At 33.5% G+C, this 22,898-nt stretch overlaps 1 protein-coding gene and 1 long non-coding RNA gene across 2 annotated transcripts; both read right to left on the bottom strand.

Moving 5' to 3' along the window:
* Positions 1–19: 19 nt before the first annotated feature.
* Positions 20–22,698, bottom strand: LOC134250763 (protein draper-like). Its single transcript, XM_062733117.1, has 11 exons — positions 22,597–22,698; positions 14,141–14,275; positions 13,877–14,011; positions 13,428–13,562; positions 11,975–12,109; positions 11,445–11,543; positions 10,915–11,037; positions 10,617–10,715; positions 6,232–6,367; positions 646–722; positions 20–499 (listed from the first exon to the last, which is right to left on the bottom strand). Exons 1-11 carry the CDS (start codon positions 22,685–22,687, stop codon positions 39–41), a joined length of 1,626 nt encoding a protein of 541 aa, XP_062589101.1. The 5' UTR covers positions 22,688–22,698; the 3' UTR covers positions 20–38.
* Positions 16,354–22,383, bottom strand: LOC134250757 (uncharacterized). Its single transcript, XR_009988592.1, has 4 exons — positions 21,865–22,383; positions 21,429–21,640; positions 19,933–20,060; positions 16,354–17,188 (listed from the first exon to the last, which is right to left on the bottom strand). It is a non-coding gene; the product is annotated as an uncharacterized LOC134250757 (long non-coding RNA).
* Positions 22,699–22,898: the final 200 nt, after the last annotated feature.

Raw genomic sequence — 22,898 nt, 5'->3', positions numbered from 1 at the left:
CAAAAGGAATTTCCACTTATTTCAACATATATCTATCTTCAGAGCTTGTTCTCTGTAAATTGGTTGCTGTATATATGATTTTGATTGCTAGTATGATCATAAACACAATCTGAAGGTACATGATTTCCTCCGGCTGTATCATATTCGTTATCGTCTTCAAGCGCCGGCCCAGCATGAGAATATGTTTCGTCTGTGTTGTTTGGGCAGTTGGAACTATTTTGTTGGGCGTGAGAATATGTTTCGTTTATGTTGTTTGGGCTGTTGGAACTATTTTGTTGGGCGTGAGAATATGTTTCGTCTATGTTGTTTAAGCCGTTGGAACTATTTCTCTCTAGATGATCATACATCTCATTTACAAGTTTTTTGGAATAGATTTCGTTTTCCTTATTTCTGGATTCCCTCGCAGAAACGTCGTATCCGTAATTGTTCACATCATCTCGATTAAGAATATTCATTTCTAACTGGCTTTTATCTTGTAGTCTTTGTTTTGATCCTTGGCCTACAATTTTTATGTAAAAAAAATGTTGATTGGATTTAATTCAATTCCAGAGAAAACTGATTGAGGCGTTCTTATTAGGGATTTTATAGTAACATACAGAGAAATGGAGGATACAGATGACATAAAATAATGTAATAATTAAATACCTGTAACGTTGCCCAACATAGGTTTTCCATAAACTGGATTATTTGTACTTTTGCTGTCTTTCGTTTTTATATGGATGCTTTATGTTGATTTTTTTAAAAAGGAAAACAGAAACATTTTTGCATTATAAGTATATCTTATAAAAGCTTAATATTAATATAAGACAATCACTATGATATAAACTGAGCTTCTTAATTAGAAGAAACGTTGTTAAAAACAACGACCTTGTCAGCAAATACAATATCATTGATTCAAAAGATGACTGACGTATTTTATGCTTAATGTTAGATCATTATTAACCGGTACACACTGAATTAACGCTGTATTATACAATAATGGACTTTAGTGTAGGTTAATACGTGGTTATAAGGACTCATGGCAATTGATATTGACCTAAGACACAGAAAGAGATATATAGCGACCTAGCCTGCGAGGTCGCTATCATTTTTCGTGTCTGGGGTCAATATCAATTGCCATGAGTCCTTATAACCACATATTGACAGTTCACTGAAGTCCATGATATTAATATTATGTAATTTAATTCTGAATGTAACGCTGTATTTGATTGGATAAACAATTTACTTTTTATCGTATAAAATGGGTTGCCTACGTCACAATGACTTGCGTCAAAAAAGTATCGATCCGCCTGACGTTACATTCAAATTTTGTACACACTGAAGTCATTTTGTTTGAACAATCATCTTCTTTTTCTTACATCAAATGAATGAAAATTATATTATATATATGCAATGAATTGAATAGCTACCCATTAAATATAGTATAAACTGGGTAAGACCAGTTTACGTTTTTTAAGCGGTTTATAAAGTGTAAACTGCCAAAACCCAGTTTATACCGTATAAAATGGGTAGCTATTCAATTCATTCCTTAAATAATCACTCAAAGTGAATGCACTGACACAGTCCTAACTAAGCAGACTTGGCTGTCATTACGTCACAATGGTTAAAAACACGCTTCTAATATTATGACAACACGTTCTACGTAACTTCAATGCAACCGAACGGCGTGTCGTGCGATATCATTTTCCACGGACGCGCTTTCGCGCCGATATCAAAAAAGGAGGAATATCACGTGACGTCCCTTTCAGCCAATGAAAATAACGAAAATAATCCTTTGATATTATATTTTCCGTTATTTCCTATTCATTACAAGGAGCAGACAGCGGGTTTGACCGGTAGGCAGGGGATGCTCACTTTTCCATGGCTCCTATTCACAGATGTGATGTTTTGGAGGTCTGTGTTTGCCCCACTCTTTTTTTGCATTGTTTTATGGACTTTTGAGCTTAAATACTGTTCCTTATCTCCATCTACGAGTGCTGTTAGTAAATTATCGAGACATTGTGTATATTTATTATACATGTACCCCCCGCTAGAAAAGTGGGAGGGTATATAGTAATCAGGATTTCCGTCCGTCCGTCCGTTCGTCTGTCCGTCCATCTGTTACGCTTTATCTCTTATACGCAACTTATACTACTGAGTGAAATTTAATAAAACTTTTTCAGAATCTTTATTACATATTGTCATTGTGCACCTCCTATTTAACTTTTTTATTCGACACGTATTTTAGGTTTCCCATAGCAAATCATGTACATTGCCATTATATGTTTTCCTCTGACGTCACATAAAAGCTTCTGGATAACATTTGATAAGACGAGTTATTCCTCTTTACACATTACCGTATAACAATATATAGCAATTCTATTAGCAACACATGTACATTATGGGAGGCAGGGGTATCATTTAGTGAGCTCATTGCTCACAGTACCTCTAGTTTTTCTAATAAACATTTTTCGCTGAAAATTCGAATATATGTTTGACAAACACTAGGAAAAAGCAAGAAATATTTCTCTTTAATATTTTTCTTCTTTTCAGTGGTATATAAATCTGAGAATAGTAGCAGTCACGAAATCAAATATTGAAAGTATGTGACACCAAAGTTTTACCTCGCGTGTGCCAATTGTAAGAAGAATATATCAACTTATGTATATTTTTTTATTAATATTATTTTTACGTATACTTTATTTTCTGAGAATTTTGATCAGAAATACGGAGATCATTAAAGTATTGAAGCACAGTAAAGAAAGATGATAACAATTTGATGTCAAGGCGGCACAGCGAGCAAAGCAAAATTTTTGTGAAGCGCTATTGAGAACAAACTCCATACTGAGCGACCTTCTAAAACAATATACAGTTATGGAATGGGTACGAGGGAATACCGAATTTATGGTTCCCCGAGAGAGGAAACTATTTTCCGAGGCGGCGAAGCCGAGCTCGAGGGGTACCATTAAATTGCTATTTCCCGAGTTCCCATTTCGTAACTGTGTTTTTAATACCGAAATAATCATAGACAAAATCTTTATTTTCTTTTCGAGATATTCCGACATTTAAAAAATCACTATAGAGGCATAATATCAAATGCATGCAGTTTAAAAGATAAAAACTATTGCATCGCATCAGAAAACAATAAAATTTTCTTTAAAAAATATTTTCACTTACATTTGTCGAAGAATTATCGTTGTCTTCATTTTGCTAGAATTCAAGTATTATTTTGACATCGCATGTCGTCATATTTACATTGCTTATAACATTACGTCACAGGCTCGAGATTCCTTGACCGCTCCGCCAACTGGACACTTTGAGTGGTTAAAATAAATAATAAATATTCATGAAGGAGTAGACCTAGGGAGTGGCTCTGATTTTTCCGGGAGTAGTCAAAAGCTCCAGACGACTATTAATCACTACGTACGAAATAACCTTGACCCACGTTACATGAATCAGTACTGCATAACGCTCAGTCAACCTGTATGCTGTATAAGGCACATGTTCATTTAAGAAATAAAATATCGTTTCTTGAGTGTCATTTGGGATATGACATGAAGTCGGTCACGTGACCAAATTCTATAACGCCCGAAGGACGTTATAATATATTTGATCACGTACCGACTTCATGTCATATCACAATGAAACACCAAAAATGACAATTTATTTCTTATATTTATATTTTAATTTTTTATTTGTGTGACAAGGAAAAATAGGCACTATTTAGACTTTATTATGGAAATGCAACATAACGTTTATTCGACGACATGTGACGTCTAAATCTGAACTTTTCAAATGGCTCGTGCAGTTTACTTTCCATATGCAAGAAAATCGCATCATGTGATCAACTGCATGTCATTTAAGGAATATTTTTAAGTTTAGTGTGAGTTATTGGTGTGTGAATCACTTGTCACGTAGGCATATTTCATTAAGCGCGCTAGCGCTTAATGAAAAATATGCCTACGTGCAAGGATGTGTGATTCACACACCAATAACTCACACTAAACTGAAAAACATTTCTTTATATTTACATTTTACATGTGTTGAAGCACTAAAAATATACTCAATATTTGAATTTCTTCCTGCCCTATATCATTATACTTATACTAAGGTCTCTGTAGCCTCATTGTGACGTCACGTTAACGCACGTTTCTCCGTGTATATTTCTAAGCGTAAGTATACACGAAAAAGGTTTTCAAATCAATTTCACACTTTTTTCATACCAATTGTTAGTCCATTATTTATACACTGAATTGAAGACGGATGTTTTCCGTTATTTCCTGATCATGACAAGGAGCACATGGCGGGTGTGACCGGTCGGCAGGGGATGCTCACTCCTCCATGGCACCTGATCCCACCTCTGATGTTTCGGGGGTCCGTGTTTGCTCTGCTCTTATTTTGTATTGTTTTATGGACTTTGAGATTGAATACTGTTCGTTATCTCCATATCCTTCTTAGTAGGAAAACACAGCGAATGTAAATATTGAAAACTGAATTAAAATTTCATGGAGGAAAGACATCAGCAAATGTAAATATTTTACCCTGGGTGGAAACAGTACATATATATTTTTAAGAAGTCGTTAAAGAAAAGAGATGGGATTTTAAATGTGATAACAGAGCTAAACTCTTTCAGGTCGTTCCAAACACGAAAAACATCTTAGGCGAACGTAAAATGACGTAGCGGTGCTGCTCCAGGTCAATAAACATAAATTATGCATTTTTATAATTGTGCTGCAACTCATCTTATTATCCAATATATTAAAACTTTACACATTTCTTTGATTCGTTCTTGTTTACGACTTTTCAAGAATTTATCCCCATCCTTCATGGAGTAAATATAAACGTCTCAATTATTACCATACAGTCCTCGTATTTTATTAATAGAAAATAAAAATATTTCTATCTCGAGTATATTTTGAGTGTATGTGAATTTAGAAGTCATTTAAATGTGTCAAGTCATTTAAAAAATAATAGTTTCCTAAGTTATACTGACTTTTATACCAGTATATCTTTGGTAACTATTAAATTCATTCCTAATAATTTAATTTTCAACCATAAAGTAATCACTTGAAGACAATTTCCTACATAAAAATGCCTACATACTGTTCAAATTGTAAATGTAACGTCAAGCAGATAGATACGTGTTTTTACGTAAATCATTGCGCCGCAGGCAACCCAGGCTAATCAATAAAGATTAATTTTTTAACCAGTCAAATGACGTGTTACAACCAAAAAATAAATTATTTATATATAATTTTTTTCTACAGATTCCCTACATTAAACAGTAAGGCGAAGATTTCACAAGCAGGAAAGAATGTTTGAATGCTTACACCTCAATGGCACATAATCCCTTCTATTATTCTAAATAAGCTCACTTCTGATTGATCTAGTCATAATTTATATCACATTTTCTTTACTTGGGCCATGATTATCGTTTGTTATCTAATACAAAATTAAAAAAAAATTATGCAGCATTTCTTTTTTTAAATAAATTTGAACATTTTACTCATATTTGAAAAAAAAAAAACTATACAATTATTGCTGTTTTTGAGGTCAGTACAATGATTTAGCCATCTGAGGAGTACAGTATTTACCAACCCCGAAGGGCGAGGTGAATATTGTACTCTTCAGCTGGCTAAATCATTGCATTGACCGAAAAAACAGCAATAATTGTTATATTATATGATTCACTGATAAAATTATACAGCTCATTACTTGTTTGCATTTAATTAGTCTCAGCCAAATACAAGAGATAAGTCGAATTAAAATGTAAATAAACCTTACCGTCTGTATCCATTTGAAATGTTTGTTTTTTTTTTCAATTTTAGTTGCCATGAAAAAAATATACATGTCAGTCTTTTTTATAGGATAGATTTTGAAAGGAAGGAGTATTATCAGGGAAAACTGACTGCCAAAATGTAAAAATTGCTGATCAGTAAAAGTACTGGGGGGGGGGGGTCCCCGCATCCCCTCTTACAACCCTCACCCGAAAATATATATTCGCTTATGTTTTGTTCACATGAAAAAAGTCATAGTCGTTTAAATAGCCTTCCAAAACAATTTGTATCAATTTGGAATTTCCCAATCTATTTTTAGATCAATGTAGAGGAAATAAATCCTTGTATTCACCTGAAACGTCACGTGCAGGTCAATACAACGTAGTGTTTTTCTAACATAGTTGGATCTCAGCCAATCAGAGAGATGGAAATTATTTAATCATATAATAATTGTCATTATGAAACTTTTTCTTACCCGCCTTTCCTACGCCATAAAACAGCAATCACGACAATAACTGCTGTTACAAGAACCAAAATTACAGTTACTGTGGCAACAACTGTTGACGATACTGCAGACTTTAGTTGGTCGGCTACTGCTTCTGTTTTGTCTTCTGACAAAACAGTTTTTGTAATGTAAAGAAGTAAAAAAAATATTTTCAATGAAAAAAATTGTACAAATAATTTGTAAAATTCTTAATAATACAAAATATTTATTGTGAATAAAAATTGATTAAATGATATTCGATGAGACAATTAACTGACGCGTCAGAGAGGACCTCTTTGAAGACATGCATATGCAAACATATCATCAGGAATTCAAAGTTTTATACAATAAAAAATAAGGAACATATTCCAGAATGTTATATGTTTAGACTTCAAAGTAAAAATATTTTAAATAATCTATATTTATACAAACTGCTATATACTAAATAGGTGTTTTTTTTTGTAAAATAACTTAAATCAGATCTTAGAGCAAGTTAAAAACCACCGAACACTTTACTTTTTTACTTATTACAAACAGAAAAAAATTGTCGCAAAGTATTTGGTTTAGAGTGTCGAGTCCTAATAAATTTCATGTATAAGTTTCCCTAACAAAACTAGAGGTACTTTGAGCAATGAGCTCACTAAATGATACCGCCGCCTTCCATATGAATATAATGGCAGTGTCCATGTTTTGTTGAGAAACACAAAATATGTGTCGGATCAAAAAGTAAAATAAGATTCTCTAAAAGTTTCATAAAATTTCATTCAGTGGTATGAGAGGAGTTGCGGATAAGAGAAGGGTACCCCAAAGCGTAACATACCTTGGAACTTTGATAGACTATAGTGAAAACTTTAAGTTCTTTAAAACCTGTGGAATAATATTTTTCCCATTCTATATGTTTTATGAAATTTTAAGGTTAAGATTCATTGAAACTTTTTAAAAACCTGACCCGTCTCCTAAAAGAATAATGTACAAAAAATGAATTTAATGTTAAAAAAAAATCTCTCTTGCATCGATAAATGAGCGATATTCAGTGGTATGAGAGGAGTTGCGGATAAGAGAAGGGTACCCCAAAGCGTAACATACCTTGGAACTTTGATAGACTATAGTGAAAACTTTGATTAAGTTCTTTAAAACCTGTGGAATAATATTTTTCCCATTCTATATGTTTTATGAAATTTTAAGGTTAAGATTCATTAAAACTTTTTAAAAACCCGACCCGTCTCCTAAAAGAATAATGTACAAAAAATTAATTTAATGTAAAAAACAAATCTCTCTTGCATCGATAAATGAGCGATATTTATTTACATTTAATTTAAATGTTGTGCAGATAAAACGTAGGTCTCATTTATGGAGAAAAAATACTATTAGATAAAAATTGCGTCATTTAAAATCAAAATATTTGCTTCATAAACTTCAGTCAATGTCTTTTTTACTTTTAAATGTAAATATTGCATCAAAATTAATTACTTTTCATATTTAAATTAAAGGTGCATAGACACATGTCATATTTGAAGTTAATATGTTTTGTATAATATTACGCCATTTATATATTTTAATAGCATTTCACACAAAAATATATTTAAAATCTTATTTCCTCTTTTAGACCGCTTTGATTGACACATCCTTGCACTTTCACATATTTTAATTTTATTCTTAATACTTAGGAAAAGTGGCAATCTTGTTGTGTATAGATGAAAATTATCAAAACTATTACCGGTATCCGTCTGTTCGTCCGACCTACGACAATCTATTATGCTTTTGAGTACCATTTCTTACCCGCAAATCCTCTTTTACCACTGAATGAAATTTTATGAGAATTTCACTGAAACTTTGTGAGATGGTGCCATTGTATTGTACTTTTTGATCGGATCATATTTTGGGTGTTCCAGAGCAAAACATGGACAAGTCTATTCTGTCAGACTTATGCATCAATATACATGTACCTTCATCTATTCATCAACTACATACGGAGATTACATATCTCAGTTGATTCGATACGCAAAAGCATGCTCTACGTATGAACGATTTCTAAAATGAGTTTAATTATTGACAAACAAGTTGCTGAAACAATAATATCAGCAGTCTCTTTACCTTAGTTCGATAACATGACCTTGTCAGCAAAAACAATTTATCATTGAGACACATGCTGACTTAGTTTCCAATATCAAGTGTCAGTCCATTATTTATACACTGAATTAACGACGGATTTTTCCGTTATTTCCTGATCATGACAAAGAGCACACGGCTGATGTGACCAGTTGGAAGGGTTACTTACTCCTCCATGTCACTTAATCCCACCTCTGATGTTATGGAAGTCCGTGTTTGCTCTGCCCCTATTTTGTATTGTTTTATGGACTTTTGATCTCCATTTGTTTCCTTGTATATCATTGAAGGGTAACCATCTCTTATCCACAACTCCTCTAATACCACTGATTTAAATTCAATGATACTTTCACTAATTCCTTACATGTATTATATAATGTCATTGTGCACCTCCTATTTATTTATCTGACACTTAGTCCGCAGAGCAATACACGGACTTTGCAATTATAACCTCATGGTAGGCGGGGGATATAATTTATGGAGCTCATTACTCACAGTACCATTAGTTCGAAATATTAATTTTTGTTATTGTTATTTTGTTTGCAAATCACGCTACCACGGGGAAAATCATAGAAGACAATTAAGGCTACGATACCGCCAAGGCAAGCAATCAAATCAAGACCAAAGGACAGAAAGACGCACCAGTAGAGATTGAAAAGAGTCTGAGGTTGTTCAAGTCCTCGAACAACTCAACAAAAATAGCCAGGCATATGATTTCCAGGAAGCCCTACAATGACCGTAGCATGTGAGCAAAAAAAATCGTTCGTGAGATGTACAGTCGTTTTACCAGTTCCGGATTTTGGCCAGTTCCGAATAATTAGTAATGTAAGGACTGATAATTAATAAATTTAACGGTGTAAAAATAATTTGTTTTCTATGGTAAGAAGGCTTATTTATTAGTGTTTGAATTATGCGAAGTTTTGATTTTTTTGCCCTCGGTTTGGTTTCGTTATCGTACTCGAAACAGTCGACATACTTTTACAACGCAACAAACGTGAATCACCGCGACGCGTAAGTCTGCAGAAAAACCTCTGCAGATTTATAAATTTTTCACATAAAACCACGTTCCAGGTATCAAAAGTAAGTTTGATATGTACTCTAACATATACTAAAAACTTGTCAATAATAAATTTTTAGAACACTGGAAGATATCGAAATATTTTCGTCTTCTTATTTTACCAGTTCCGAATACCCATTTTAAACACAATTATAAATTCACTCTTCGTTGTTTTCTTCATTGTAAACCTGATTTATTATACCCCCGCTTGAAAAACAGGAAGAAGGGGTATATAGTAAAGGGATGTTCGTTCTTCCATCCCTCTTGATGTCTGTCCGTCCGTCTAAGCTGTTCGTCCGTCCGTCTGATATGCTCTAGGGTATCCATTTCTTATCCGCAACCCCTCTTCTATCACTGAATGAAGTTTAATGAAGCTTCACAGAATTTAATGAGTCTTTCACAGAATCTTTGTTTATCAGTGCCAAAGTAAAACTATTTTATTTTTGGACCACGCACATAATTCGGGCTCCCTGAGAAAAAACATATACCGGTAGACACTGCTACTCTTTGTAATATTGAAAGGTAAATCCATCTCTAATCCGCAATACCTCCTATACCACTGAATAATATTTAATGATACTTTCACAGATTCTTGATTACATTGTGACATTATGACCTTTTATTTTACTTTTTGATCTGACACTAATTTCGGGTCTCACAGAGCAAAACATGGACTTTGTCTTAAATAATCATAAAGAAGGTGTGGGGTATCATTAAAATGAGCTCAGTGCCCACAGTACCTCTAGTTTCTCTTCAACCTTTGGAAATACAAATAATTTATTAGTAAGCAATTAATTTAACTTTTCTTAGGCATGCCAATGGATAACATCTGGGGCGTATATTTTTTAATTTAGGGTTGAATTGAATAAGAATCTCTGGGCTATCCGGAACTGGTCGGCCTATTCGAAACTGGTAAAAATGACACCTATGGTAACTTGCGAAATATTTTTTTTTTGAAGGCAGGGTGAACTTTTATGAAACAATATTTAATTTCACAAGTCATCGAACTACCTTGACAAAACACTTAAATTTTGAAATAATGTCTAGTATATTTATAGCTCAGCCGAATCGGTTTCTTATTCGGAACTGGCCAAACGACTGTATATTTGTCGGTATGGGTGATCCACGAAATCAAGCAACAGTGCTCCCCCATAAACAATAATGATAACATAGAACTGTAGTATTCACAGACGCATTAAAAGAATATACTCACCATTACAGGCCTTGCCACTATAACCAGATCTACATTTACAATCTACCTCCGCTATACAGAGAGATGTGTTCAGAAAATCTTCACTCTCACAGCATATATCTATAATAATACTTTTAATGAAACATGTCACATTAATATAAAGAGAGAAGAAAAGAAAACAAGTAGAGAAGAGGGTTATTAATATACAATTCCTGATACAATAATTTGAACAAAGGGTCCGATTGCACATTGTACAGATGTATAATGTTTATAGCCTAAGGGAAAAAACTAAGAATTTTAAAAATATACGTATTCTTACTCAGCATGTCTTTTTGAAGTGACGGTGCAGGGTCGTCGCTAGCGTTACAACTGTCATTTAACTGCTCACAAGTCAGCGTGAAGGATGGTAAACAGTTTAAGGAAAACTCCGAAAAGCAAATATCTAGAAAGAAAAATATAATAGATCAATGCTAACTAGATCACAATTCCAGACATAAGAAGGAAAGCTGCATATTGTGCCTGATTTGTGATGTCTCATTGGACTTTTGAGTTTAGTTAGCGTTCGTTTTTACAATTTGTTTTTCATTCATACGCAATTACCCCTCCTGGGCACCTAATCAGAACTCTGGAAATTCAAGGGCCCTTCTTTTTCTTTATAGATCAATCACTGTATTTTTTCATCCTTTTTTATTATATCCTTGGTACTCATCAGATTTAAATTCAAAATAAAACTTATGTTCGGCAAAATTGCTTGTGTCCTGGTTTAATTAAATAAAACATTTGAACACTCCTTTTTAGAGGAAAATTATCCACTCTGTAAAATCGATAACATTATAAGATATAACTCACTTGCTGATGAGCATGTTCCATTTTCATTGTCGCAAATCTCATTGGCACTACATAAGCAATTTTTACTACAATCATCTCCATAATGAAAAGGATCACATCCTATGAAAACAACGCTAAGATAATAATTATTCGATCAAATTGAAATTAGTAAGTACCACATTTTATCAAATCAATGTAATTCTAAAATTCTTTTTGCGGAATAACGCAACAAATTGTCTACCGAAATTCACTTTATTAATGAAGTGTCTCTTTGACATCTGATTAGTTAATTAAACATTGTTATGTTAGACCACGCCACATAATTTTGGTGGGAAAAAATGGAAAAATCACCTTACGATTTAAAATGATTTTAGAAAAAACTTTCAAATATAAGAAACTATATAAAATACATGATCATGAGATTTACATAATTTTCAGCAATAAGGATTTAAAAGATGATATTTTTTCTGCGAGAGTGGCTTTTTGAAAATAAATTCTTTGCGGTGATTAGAATTTGTTTAGTCTATGTATGATGTGAAATTTGTTCTTACCTTGCTCGCATTTATCGCCAACCCAGCCTGTGTTACATTGACAATCCCCATTTGAAGAGTTACAATACAAGGAATGGTTCTTAATACAGTCACATATATGGGCACAATTTGGTCCGAAATTATACATCTCACAATCTGTTGGTAAGATCATCAACTCAAATACATTAAAACATTGCACTCAATGTATTATACTCCCCGCTAGAAGAGTGAGAGGGTATATAGTGATCGGGATGTCCGTCCGTCCGTCAGTCTAGCTGTACATCAGTCCGTCATGCTTTGGGGTTGCAATCTCTTATCTGCAACTCCTCCTTTACCCTCTGAATGAAATTTAATGAGTTAGTGCCATTATGACCTCCTATTTTACTTTTTGACTGGACACATATTTTGGGTTTCTCAAGGCAAAACATGGACGTTGCCATTCTTTCTGTAATACTGAAGGGTACCAATTATTTCTTATACGCAACTCCTCCTATACGACTTGATAAAATATTACACTTTCACAGATTCTTAAAAATATATGTCAATGTGCACCTCCTATTTTACTTTTTTGATCTGACACATATTTCGGGTTTTCCATAGCACACATGGACACCGTCATTCTTTCCATTCTTTCTATAATGCACGGGCAATGTGTTTAAGGTTACCATCTCTTATCCGCGACTCGTCCTAAACCACAGTAAAATTTAATGATACATGTACTTTGACAGATTAAATGAGGCCATTGTACTCCTCCTATTTTACTTTTTTTGATCTGACACTTATTTTGGGTCTCTCAGAGCAAAACATGGATTTTGCCATTCTAATCATACGGGAGGTCGGGGTATCATTAAGTGAGCTCAGTGCTCTCACAGTTCCTCTAGTCATTATACTGAACTTGATTATGAAATGTTTCATCTCCCTGATCACTGCATACAGAATGTACAAAGGGCTCACGGCGGGTCACAAACTGACAAATGACATTCAAATGTAAAAGTTGAAAATAAAGAAAAGTGGTCGATCTCATGAACATTACAAACATTACAAATTTGTGAACAGCACAGAAACACTGAGAAATTCACTTTTTGAAGTTACAAAGCTATTTCCTTATTTGTAGTTTTATTTCATACAAGAACATTAGAGATGTAAATATTTTTTGCGATAATTGAATGAAGGGGAACTTTTAATGTGAATTGAACCAGTAGAAAAAAGTCTTGTCCTTTTGTGACGTTATCACTATCAGGTGAGATTGAAATGGAAATAATAAAATTTAGATTACAGGCATAGCACACAGTCATTTGAAATTGAATCAAAAACAATTAAATTATTTCCGTGCATTCATGTTCTTAATACAATATTCAAACATTCAATACGCTATTCAACGCACTAGAAATAAATTTCCTAACCAAGTTCTTTTTGTACAATGGTTGAAATAATTCCTTAAAGTCCACAAAGCCTTGAATCCCTGTATACTAACCTAAGGAACAGCTTTCACCTCTTTTCCCGCTCCTACAAGAGCATTTCCCGGATACCGGATGACAGACCGGATCTTCAAAGTGTGAACAGTTGCAGGGTAGTGAACAATTGGGTCCGTAAAAACCACCATGACACCCTGAATAAGGATATCTAAATATCAGTTTGGTTTATCAATTTGAAAAAAAATAAAACTGAGTTCTTTAATCAAAATGTATAAAAATTGAATGACTTAAGGTGCGAGCTAGTACCCATTATTGCCGAGTACCCATTATTGCCGATTTACGTTTCTACGTATACGTTTAAAAATCTTATAGGTCAGTGTCTTACTACAAGTGACAATAGTCACCTCAAATCCCCATTTTCTCATAATATGAAACTGCATGCAAACCTATAATATGTACATATTTATTATTGCCATTATCATAAAAAAATGGTTATCAGTATATACACCTTCTTGGCATCTTTCCCCTGTCCATCCATTCACCGAGGAGCATTCACAATTTCCGGTCACGTGATTACAGGTAGCGTTATTTTCACAAGAACATTCAAATTGGCATTTGTCCCCGTATTTTCCTGATTCACAGGCTGGAAATAATGATATAATTAAATCAATTTAATTCCTGAAACAAACAAAGTCAAATTAAAAAATGATATTATCAATCTTTAAATGTTTATTTTTATATATTCAAATGCTAAAAGAATATTTTTACAAACGTTTTGAACAACTATCCCCCAACCATCCCGGCAAACAAAGACAACTTCCATTTGCGTCACATCTGTCATACTGTCCGACTACACATGGGCATGGTAGTGTGCAGTTCTCACCATACATTGTAGGGTTACAAGGTACTGAAATTTATTTAAAACGGAGTTACATTAAATGAATTTATAATTTCAAATATATAGATGATGTACATGTATTTTCAACACAGTAAATATGTTATAATACATTGTATTAACATTTCAAATGTCTTTGTCCGTGATAAAATTATATCATATGAATATGCTTCTTGACATTATGTAGATTCAAGATGGTAAAATTCATAAACCCCGGTGGTACATGTAGGGTGGGACCATAATGCGGGATCAAATTAAAGTTTTACAGAGAAATGCATAGGTGATGTCTTTAAAAATTATCTTCTCAAGAAAGAACCAAGCCATGATTTGTTATATTTATATGGGAGCATTCCTAGGTGGTGTTCATCTAAATTTGTTCAAATTATGATCCCCAAGGGTATACTGGGGCTATATTCTCCAAAGTTTAAATTCATACATAAAGCGAAAAAATCTTTTAAAATGTTCTTTTTAGAAACAGCGAAGGCATATTTGGTGATATTTAAATAGAAGCATCCTTTGGTAGGGTTGATTCAAGTTTTTCCCACCAAATAATACCACCAGGGTAGGATTGGGCCATAATGGGGATCACTGTTTTACATAAAAATATTAAGAATCTTTTTTTAAATATTCTCAAAAAGAGAAAGTCACGATTGGTCATATTTATATTGAGCATTCTCTGATAGTGTAGATTCAAGTTTGTTCAATTCATAACAACGGGGAAAGAGGGTGGGGTCACAATGGGAGATCAAATTTTTTTTACATAGAAGTGAGGAAATAGAGGAAAAATATCTTCTAAAAAACAGAGAGGCTATTTTTAGTCATCTACAATGTATCTAAAACATGTAAGCAACCTCATGCAGTGAAGATTTAAATGTCCAAATACGATCCCTGTGGGGGTATTGAGGGGCAAAATGGGGAATCAATTAACAACGTAATATATTGGAAGAAAATCTTTAAAAATCTTCTTTTCAGGAACAGTAATTGACATGGGGGCATCATCAAGAAGTACAAACATTACTTAAGTACAGCTATTTGTAAGAACCAGGCAGGGGGTGATTCATGACCACTTCAGATTTTTACAAAATTTTAATATGTTGCTTCATGGACCAAGGGAACATCATTGGACAACATAATTTTTTTGGCCAGCCTTTGTTGCCATGGAAACAATGCACCATGTAAATGCACATGGCAACCAAGCAAAAAATTGAAAAAAATGTGAATTTAACCATTATTGAACACAGGAACAGAGCTTTTTGATGATAGTACCATAAATAAATCCTTTTTTCCTGAGAAGTACATACAAAATGATAAATGATTACCATAAGGATAAAATTATATAGGATTTATTAAAGGTGCTGAATTTCAATTTAACATAGGTCATTTCATAAAATTCACTTTTCACAATATTTCTTCAAATCCAACATATTTTAGAAGCATATTAAGAAAAAGGCCCGCAAGTAAAAGAAATCTGCTAACATGGGATAGAAAGAGCACATTCTTAATTTTGATAAAATTAAATAAAACCCATGGGTTTTTTAAAAATATTCTGTTACCATGGCAACGAAATGTCACAAAAATTCATTTTTCACAATAATAACCGTTTTTAGGAGCATAGTAAGAAAAAATCCCACATGTTAAAGAAATCTGATAATGTGGAATAGAAAGAGCACTTTCTTAATTTCATTAAAATTAAATAAAACCCATGGGTTTTTAAATAATATTCTGTTACCATGGCAACAAAATGTCACAAAAATTCATTTTTCACAATAATAACCATTTTTAAGAGCATAGTTAGAAAAAATCCCACATGGTAAAGAAAACTGAAAGTGTGGGATAGAAAGACCACAATCCTTATTCTAATAAAACAAAACAAAACCCATGGGTTTTTCAAAAATATTCTGTAACCATGGCAACAGAATATCACAAAAATTCATTTTTCAAGAAAATACCAAAATATATCATTTTCAGAGTATGTTGTGGAAAAAATACCACAAGCAAAAAAAATTGATAATATAAGATAAAAAATGTTCTCCTAAACCTTGCAAATATTAGATAAAACCAGTGGATTAATAAATTTTTGTAACCATGGTAACAAATTATTCTGGAAATGCTTTTTTAAATAAATTGACTTTACAAAATCTCCATGAAATACAAAATAATTATTGACTAACATACATGTATTATTTTCACAGTTTATTGTAAATGCATGAAAATATATTTTTTTATATATGCTTTTGTGATTTGTATCTGGTTACCATGACAACATCTCCAAAAATATTGTATTTGCCTATACAATTTAGTCAATGTGATTAGTTTGTATGAAGAAAACTGTATGGGTGGCCATTAGCTAAAATAATGAAAGACACAACATTTTTTTGTACCTAACTTCTTTAAAACAAATATTTGGTTTCTGTGGTAACTGTGATTAACCATTTATGAGACATGATCTAATTATTTCAATTGTATTTTTAAAGCAATTTTTGAAAAATCATCTGTAAATGTACTTTTTGCTGAAATACATAGTTTACAGTAAAGAAATCTTGAAAAAATGTCAATATAACATTATAAAGTGTATCAAATGTCAAAAAATCCATGTTCTTGACTAGATAGGCATACTAAAATTCAAAATTTTATGTTGAAGGGGTGTAATATTAAATATCCTTGGGTGTATCCAAGTCTTGGTTTCAATAAAACCCCTTTTACATTTGGAGGAGCTTAAAAATCAATATCCATTGTTTCTGGTCTGGATTTCTTTCAAAAGGTTTTAAACTGACAGTGTCTTTATTAGATTTTTTTGGCCATCATTTAGAAATGTGCCGTTGAGATTATCTGTATCAACTGTACAGGTACATCTATGTGTCCTGACTGCTAAATAGGTGCTCCAGCTAGATTCCTCTGACATAATGCATTGGTTCATTCATCAATCTGGAAAAAAATATAATTCAAAATGTGAACTTTGTTAATGAAAATAGGCATTCCGTAAAGCAATTTTTTCTTGTTGCTGTTGAAGGAGGAGAGTAGCTAAGGTTCGTTTTCTCTATGATCATGATCATGAATACAAGAAGGCCATGGTCCATAACACTCACCAGAGTAACTGGTCATTCTGTTCTACACCAGATTTTCCTACTTGTAATACCTATTGTGGTTTAGGTCTATTCTTAGGAGGAGGGGGACATGATTTAAACAATTTAGAATCAACACTTAATCCCTGGATGCTTTCACAGAAGAGTTTCAGCTTTTCTGACGCAGTGGCTCCCTATTTTTTCTCTTTTCTTGATTATCACCCCTTGTAAGGGGTCTTAGCCCTGCCAAGTTTGGTAAAAATTGGCCCTGTGGTTCTTGAAAAAAACCTCAGCTCTACAATTCTTCTCTAAATTTTCAAGTGATGTAACCCCTTCTTTAACCCTCACCCCATCCTTGCCAAAGTAGTTAGCTGTTATTTGATTCTGAATATTAGTATAACTATTACAGCCTTGCTCATCTGAAAAGGTTTTTTTTCAACAACAAAAATTCTGTTTAGATATGCGGCATTTTATAGATTTTAATTTCTAATTTTCTACTGATTTTAGTTTCCAATATTCAAAGAAACATTTGTATGGATTGAACAAAATAATGAAGATGACATACAATAATACATCTTTTACTCCTATTTGGCTTCCACATACATGTAACTGCAGTAAAACTTGTTTAGTACAAACACGGGCATTGTGAATTAAAAGAAGTCTTCTTGGATCTCCAACTATATAAATATTACAAAATTACAAATATGGATATAACGAATTATATAACGAAGTACTTTTACAGGTCCTAGTTTGTTATAACTGAGTTGTACTGTACATATATGTGTAGATAAATGATTTAACAAGAGACCCAGGGCCACATCACTCACCTGGCTTGGATAAAAATCAAAAATCAGCTTTGTATTGAAAAGCTTGAAAGCATACGTGGTCCTGACCTCTCCCTGTAAGGGAGAGAGAGAGGGGGTATGATTGAACATAACTGAATCTACACTAGTCTAAGGATACTTACAGGGTACTTATTTTTGACTAACTGTGAGTTTTTCCCTACAAGTTTGAACACTTTTATTGTAGCCCAACCCTATACCTGAGGGGAGGGGGGGGGGGGGGGTCATAATTTGAACAAATCTACACTACAAGAAAATGCTTCCATAAGTATATATAACTTACTGGCTTTTCTGTTCTTTGGAAGAATATTTTTAAAGGATTTTTTCTCTATATTCTTAGTTAAACTTTGATTGGCCTTTGTGGTCCCACCCTATCTCCGGGGTCATGATTTGATCAAACTTGAATCTACACCACCTGAAAATGCTTTCATATAAATATTACCAATCAAGGCTTGCTGTATCCGAGAAGAAGATTTTAAAATATTTTTTTTTATATATTCCTATGTTAAACTCTGATCATCCGTTGTGGCCCGGTCCTACACATGGTGTACATGATTTGAAAAATTTGAATCTACACTACCCGACAATGGTTCCACATAAGTTTCATATTTCCTGGGCTATTGGTTCCTTAGAAGATATCTGTAATGCTATTAATTTTGTAATTCTCTCCCCTTGAAGAATGACAATGACAGACAAAAGACAAACTTTGATTAGAAAAGATCACTTGAGCCTTCAACTCAGGTGAGCTAAAAAATTCAGAGAATCACAAAGCGTAGTGTTCACTATAATTCAGCCCTTAGTCAGAAGGTGATTGATTGATCGTATACTGTTTAACGTCCCTCTCCAGAATATTTCACTATGGAGACGTCACCATTGCCGGTGAGGGGCTGCAAATTTAGGCCTATGCTCGGCACTCAGGGCCTTTGAGCAAGGAGGGATCTTTATCGTGCCACACCTGCTGTGACACGGGGCCTCGGTTTATACGGTCTCATCCGAAGGACTGCCCCATTTAGTCGCCTTTTACGACAAGCAAGGGGGTACTGAGGACCTATTCTAACCCGGATCCCTAGGCCTTTGATTGCTAAACGAAAAGGAATGTTCTTAATGATAATTAAAAATAAGAGGCCCATGGGCAACATCGCTCACCTGAGCACTAAGGGTAGGAAAAAGTAGAAAATGGCTTTTTATTGTACAGTTTAAATCCAAAAGTAGTTCCATGACCAATCATGGATTTGCTATTTTTTCGAAAATGATTTTTAAAGAATTTTCCTATATATTTCTATGTAAAACTTTGGTCAGCCATTTTGGCCCCGCCCTACCCCCGGGGGTAATGATTTGAACAAACTTGAATCTACACTACCTGAGGATGTTTCCTCATAAGTTTCAATAAATTATCTTTCGTGGCACAGTGGTTCTTGAGAAGAAGATTTTTAAAATATGCCACCAAATTTTCATTAATTCCCAATTATCTCCCCTTGAATGAGGGCGTGGCCCTTCATTTGAACAAACTTGAATCCCCTTCACCCAAAGATACTCTGTGGCAAGTTTGGTTGAAATTGGCCCAGCGGTTCTTGAGAAGAAGTCGAAAATGTAAAAGTTTACAGACAGACGGACAGCTAAACAGATGGACGCCGGACAAAATGTGATCAGAAAAGCTCACTTGAGCTTTCAGCTCAAGTGAGCAAAAAACTGCAAGTTGTCAACACAAAATGTAACCGAATTATCTAATGATACATAAATAATATAAAGTATATGTAACACTAACGTTAGTTGAATTGATAATCTTTTCTTGGTGATTCTTTGGTTGTCCTCAATTTTTAAGTTTACACTACCTCAGCTGTGCAGGTGTTGTCAAAGGGGATTTTGAAATTCAGAACAAGGCTCAGATTGCATCTGAAATGATAACAAATCATGATATTCATCATATGACAAGAGAATGCATACATTTAATATATAACAATTTAGCTTTTGAATTATTGATAAAAAATATTTATTTACCTCCCCCCCTCCCCCATGTACTAGTGATATCATAATGAATTCATACTATTAGTTATAAATTGAAAAAGAGTTCTAGTTTTGTAGGATCAAATTTTATTTTTTTAGTTTTAATCCTAAATTAGATGAAAAAATTGGCAGAAACCCATGCATATTGTATGTGCTCTCATATTATAAATCTCTCTCTTTCTATTTGTGTATATGTTTGCTTGTAGGAATATTTGGGAAGCCCCCCTTCCCCATTCGGATAGGGTTTTATGGCTTTAACACCCCCTCCCCCCCCCTTTCAACTGATAAAACCATAACAGTAATTTATTGGTTGTTTTGCTTATCAATTAAATTTTGTAGGGCTCCCCACCCTTCTATATAATTCAAATAAAAGGAAATGCATTTGAAGAATATCATACACATATAAATTTGGAAATATACAGTTTGAAAGGGCACAATTTTACATTTTGATTAAATGAATAAGAAAAATAGTAATTATGGTTTTGCCATAACATCTGAGTTTTTTCAGGGCTTAGTTAAATATTCACTATTTTAAGAAGGACCCATTGGCCATTCCGTAAACAGTGTTTGAAATAACAGTGCGTCTGACTGCCCGAGACACACAAATTTTGCTGTGGGCTTACCAATTTGCACATATTGATGCCCAACTGGACTTGTTTAAAGTTTTCATTAATTAAAATTTAATAATTTGATTAATCGCTTCCAAATCAACTAATGGTTTCATGAGCAGTACTGGATTTGTGATTAAAAGGGAGGGGGGGGGGCGTGGATAACTTTGTTCAGACAAGGGGTCTTGAAAGTGATGTTCCATAGTACAGTCATACGTTTAGTCATACCATAGTTTGAATGAAGGGGGTCCAGGGGGCAAAGCCCCAGAAGCTCCTGAGATTTCATGTGTTTAAGAGTAAAATTAGGCAAAAAAATAGTGGTATTGTATGAAAGTATAACATTATTAATATAATATTTTCCTACAGCAAAACATGGACACTATTATATTCATATGGGAGGCCAGGGGGGGGGGTATCATTTGCTCAATGCTCATTGCTCACAGTACCTCTAGTTTCAAAAATAAATTTTACAAAAGACAATTATTTTCTCAGCTAGGCTGGTAGTTTTTTAGCAGGACTGATAACTTTTACTAGCAGTCAGCCTGTATGTTTGCTATCATTTTTTCTTGACTTTCCCCTTTTTTAATTTGAAAAAAAATAGTCAATATTGTCTTTGTTTAGACATTTGTCTGTGTTATGTATTAAATACCTTATCTAAATATGACATCCATAGAGGTGCCGAGACATAGAAAAAATTATGCTCCATCCAATCTCTGCTGTGGCTTTCACTGCTTCTTGCTATGGCTTCATGTATGCTGGGGTCGAGGATTTCTTCCAGTCGACTGTGTATATTGCAGTACTAAGGGAGTATCAACGGAAAGGAGAGATACTCATCATACTCTAATCCCCAGCAGCGAGCTACTGTTCAAATTCCAGTACAAAATTAAATGTTTTCCCCAAAATTAACTGAATTTAAGTAGTTTTGATGATATTGTTGAACAAGTTAGCCTTTTTCAAAACACTCAAACTCCTAGCATGTTTAGGAAATGAAATTTAGTTTTTGTCAGATAAAATTAAGCAAATTGCAGGCAGTTATTTTTTTTTATCCTAGGAATATATTTTTCTAATAAAAATTTTAGACTTACATGCCCCTTGGATGTATGAAAACTGGCAAAACTTCCAAAATGAAGATGAAATCACACACATTTCTTAATCCTCCCCTTCTAAACTGAAGAGTTAAATACACTCTTTCCAACTCCTTTTACTAAAGAGCGCCAAGGGAGATAACTAGAATTTCATGTTTTTACATAATTTAAAATCACAATATCTATTCGTAATTAAAATAACCCATGGGTTTTTTAATTGTTTTTTACTCTTTGATACTAGATGTTCAATATTTTATAATTCACATTCAAGGAGAGTGCGGGCCTTCTTAAAAAATCACCTGCACGTACAGACACCTTTCAATGGATACTGTTGACTGTTTCAGTATATATTGAATTCATTTTTTAATCAACTATGCATGAAATCCATTTATAACTGTGATCAAGTATTTAGTTTGATGTATCTTAATGTAAATATGATAGTTTTTGAAAAATCTATCACTATCATGAATCACTTATTTTCATTTCTGCCTGGTTCTTATAAATAGCTGTACTTAACTTTTCAATACTGAACTGATCTGTGCTTTTTTCCTATAGCCGATGTGCTCAGGTAAACGATTTGGCCCATAGACCTCTTGTAATTATGATATTCTGTAATACCGATAATTGGTTGGATGCACATGTAACAATGGCTTAAATAAAACTCTACTTTAAATTTGTATATTAGGCCTATATTATATTGTTTATGAAAGAAAATTTGAAAAAAAAGTGTACTTTTTGTACATATGCCAGTGTCGTTTTGGTACCCCTCACAACATCCGTAGATCTGACGAGTAATGGATATAAGAGTTTTTCTTGTCTTCATACAGTTAAAATATCTGAAAATGTAAAGGTTGTGTTTGGTTTTTTAAAAAAATTATGCAATAGAATAACATTTATCTACAGAAGTGAAATACTAATATATGGAGATAACGAACAATATTTAAGCTCAAAAGTCCACTGAACGATAAAAAATAGAAGCAGAACAAACACGGACGTCCAGAACATCAGAGGTGGTATCAGGTGCCATGGAGGAG

Source organism: Saccostrea cucullata, unplaced genomic scaffold (genome assembly GCF_032062105.1).
Source record: "Saccostrea cucullata isolate Sc308-1 unplaced genomic scaffold, CSIRO_AGI_Scuc_v1 ctg6445, whole genome shotgun sequence".
NCBI classification, from domain to species: Eukaryota; Metazoa; Mollusca; class Bivalvia; order Ostreida; family Ostreidae; genus Saccostrea; species Saccostrea cuccullata.
The sequence above is the reverse complement of the archived record's forward strand: the minus strand, read 5'-3'. Positions and strand labels throughout refer to the sequence as shown.

Excerpts from the sequence above, each read along its gene's own strand:
- LOC134250763 (XM_062733117.1), bottom strand. The coding sequence starts at position 22,687 with ATGAAGACAAGAAAAACTCTTATATCCATTACTCGTCAGATCTACGGA. Across the intron at positions 13,563-13,876 it reads AGGGGAAAGATGCCAAGAAG|GGTGTCATGGTGGTTTTTAC; the intron begins GTGTATATACTG and ends ATCCTTATTCAG. Across the intron at positions 500-645 it reads TATGTTGGGCAACGTTACAG|GCCAAGGATCAAAACAAAGA; the intron begins GTATTTAATTAT and ends TAAAAATTGTAG.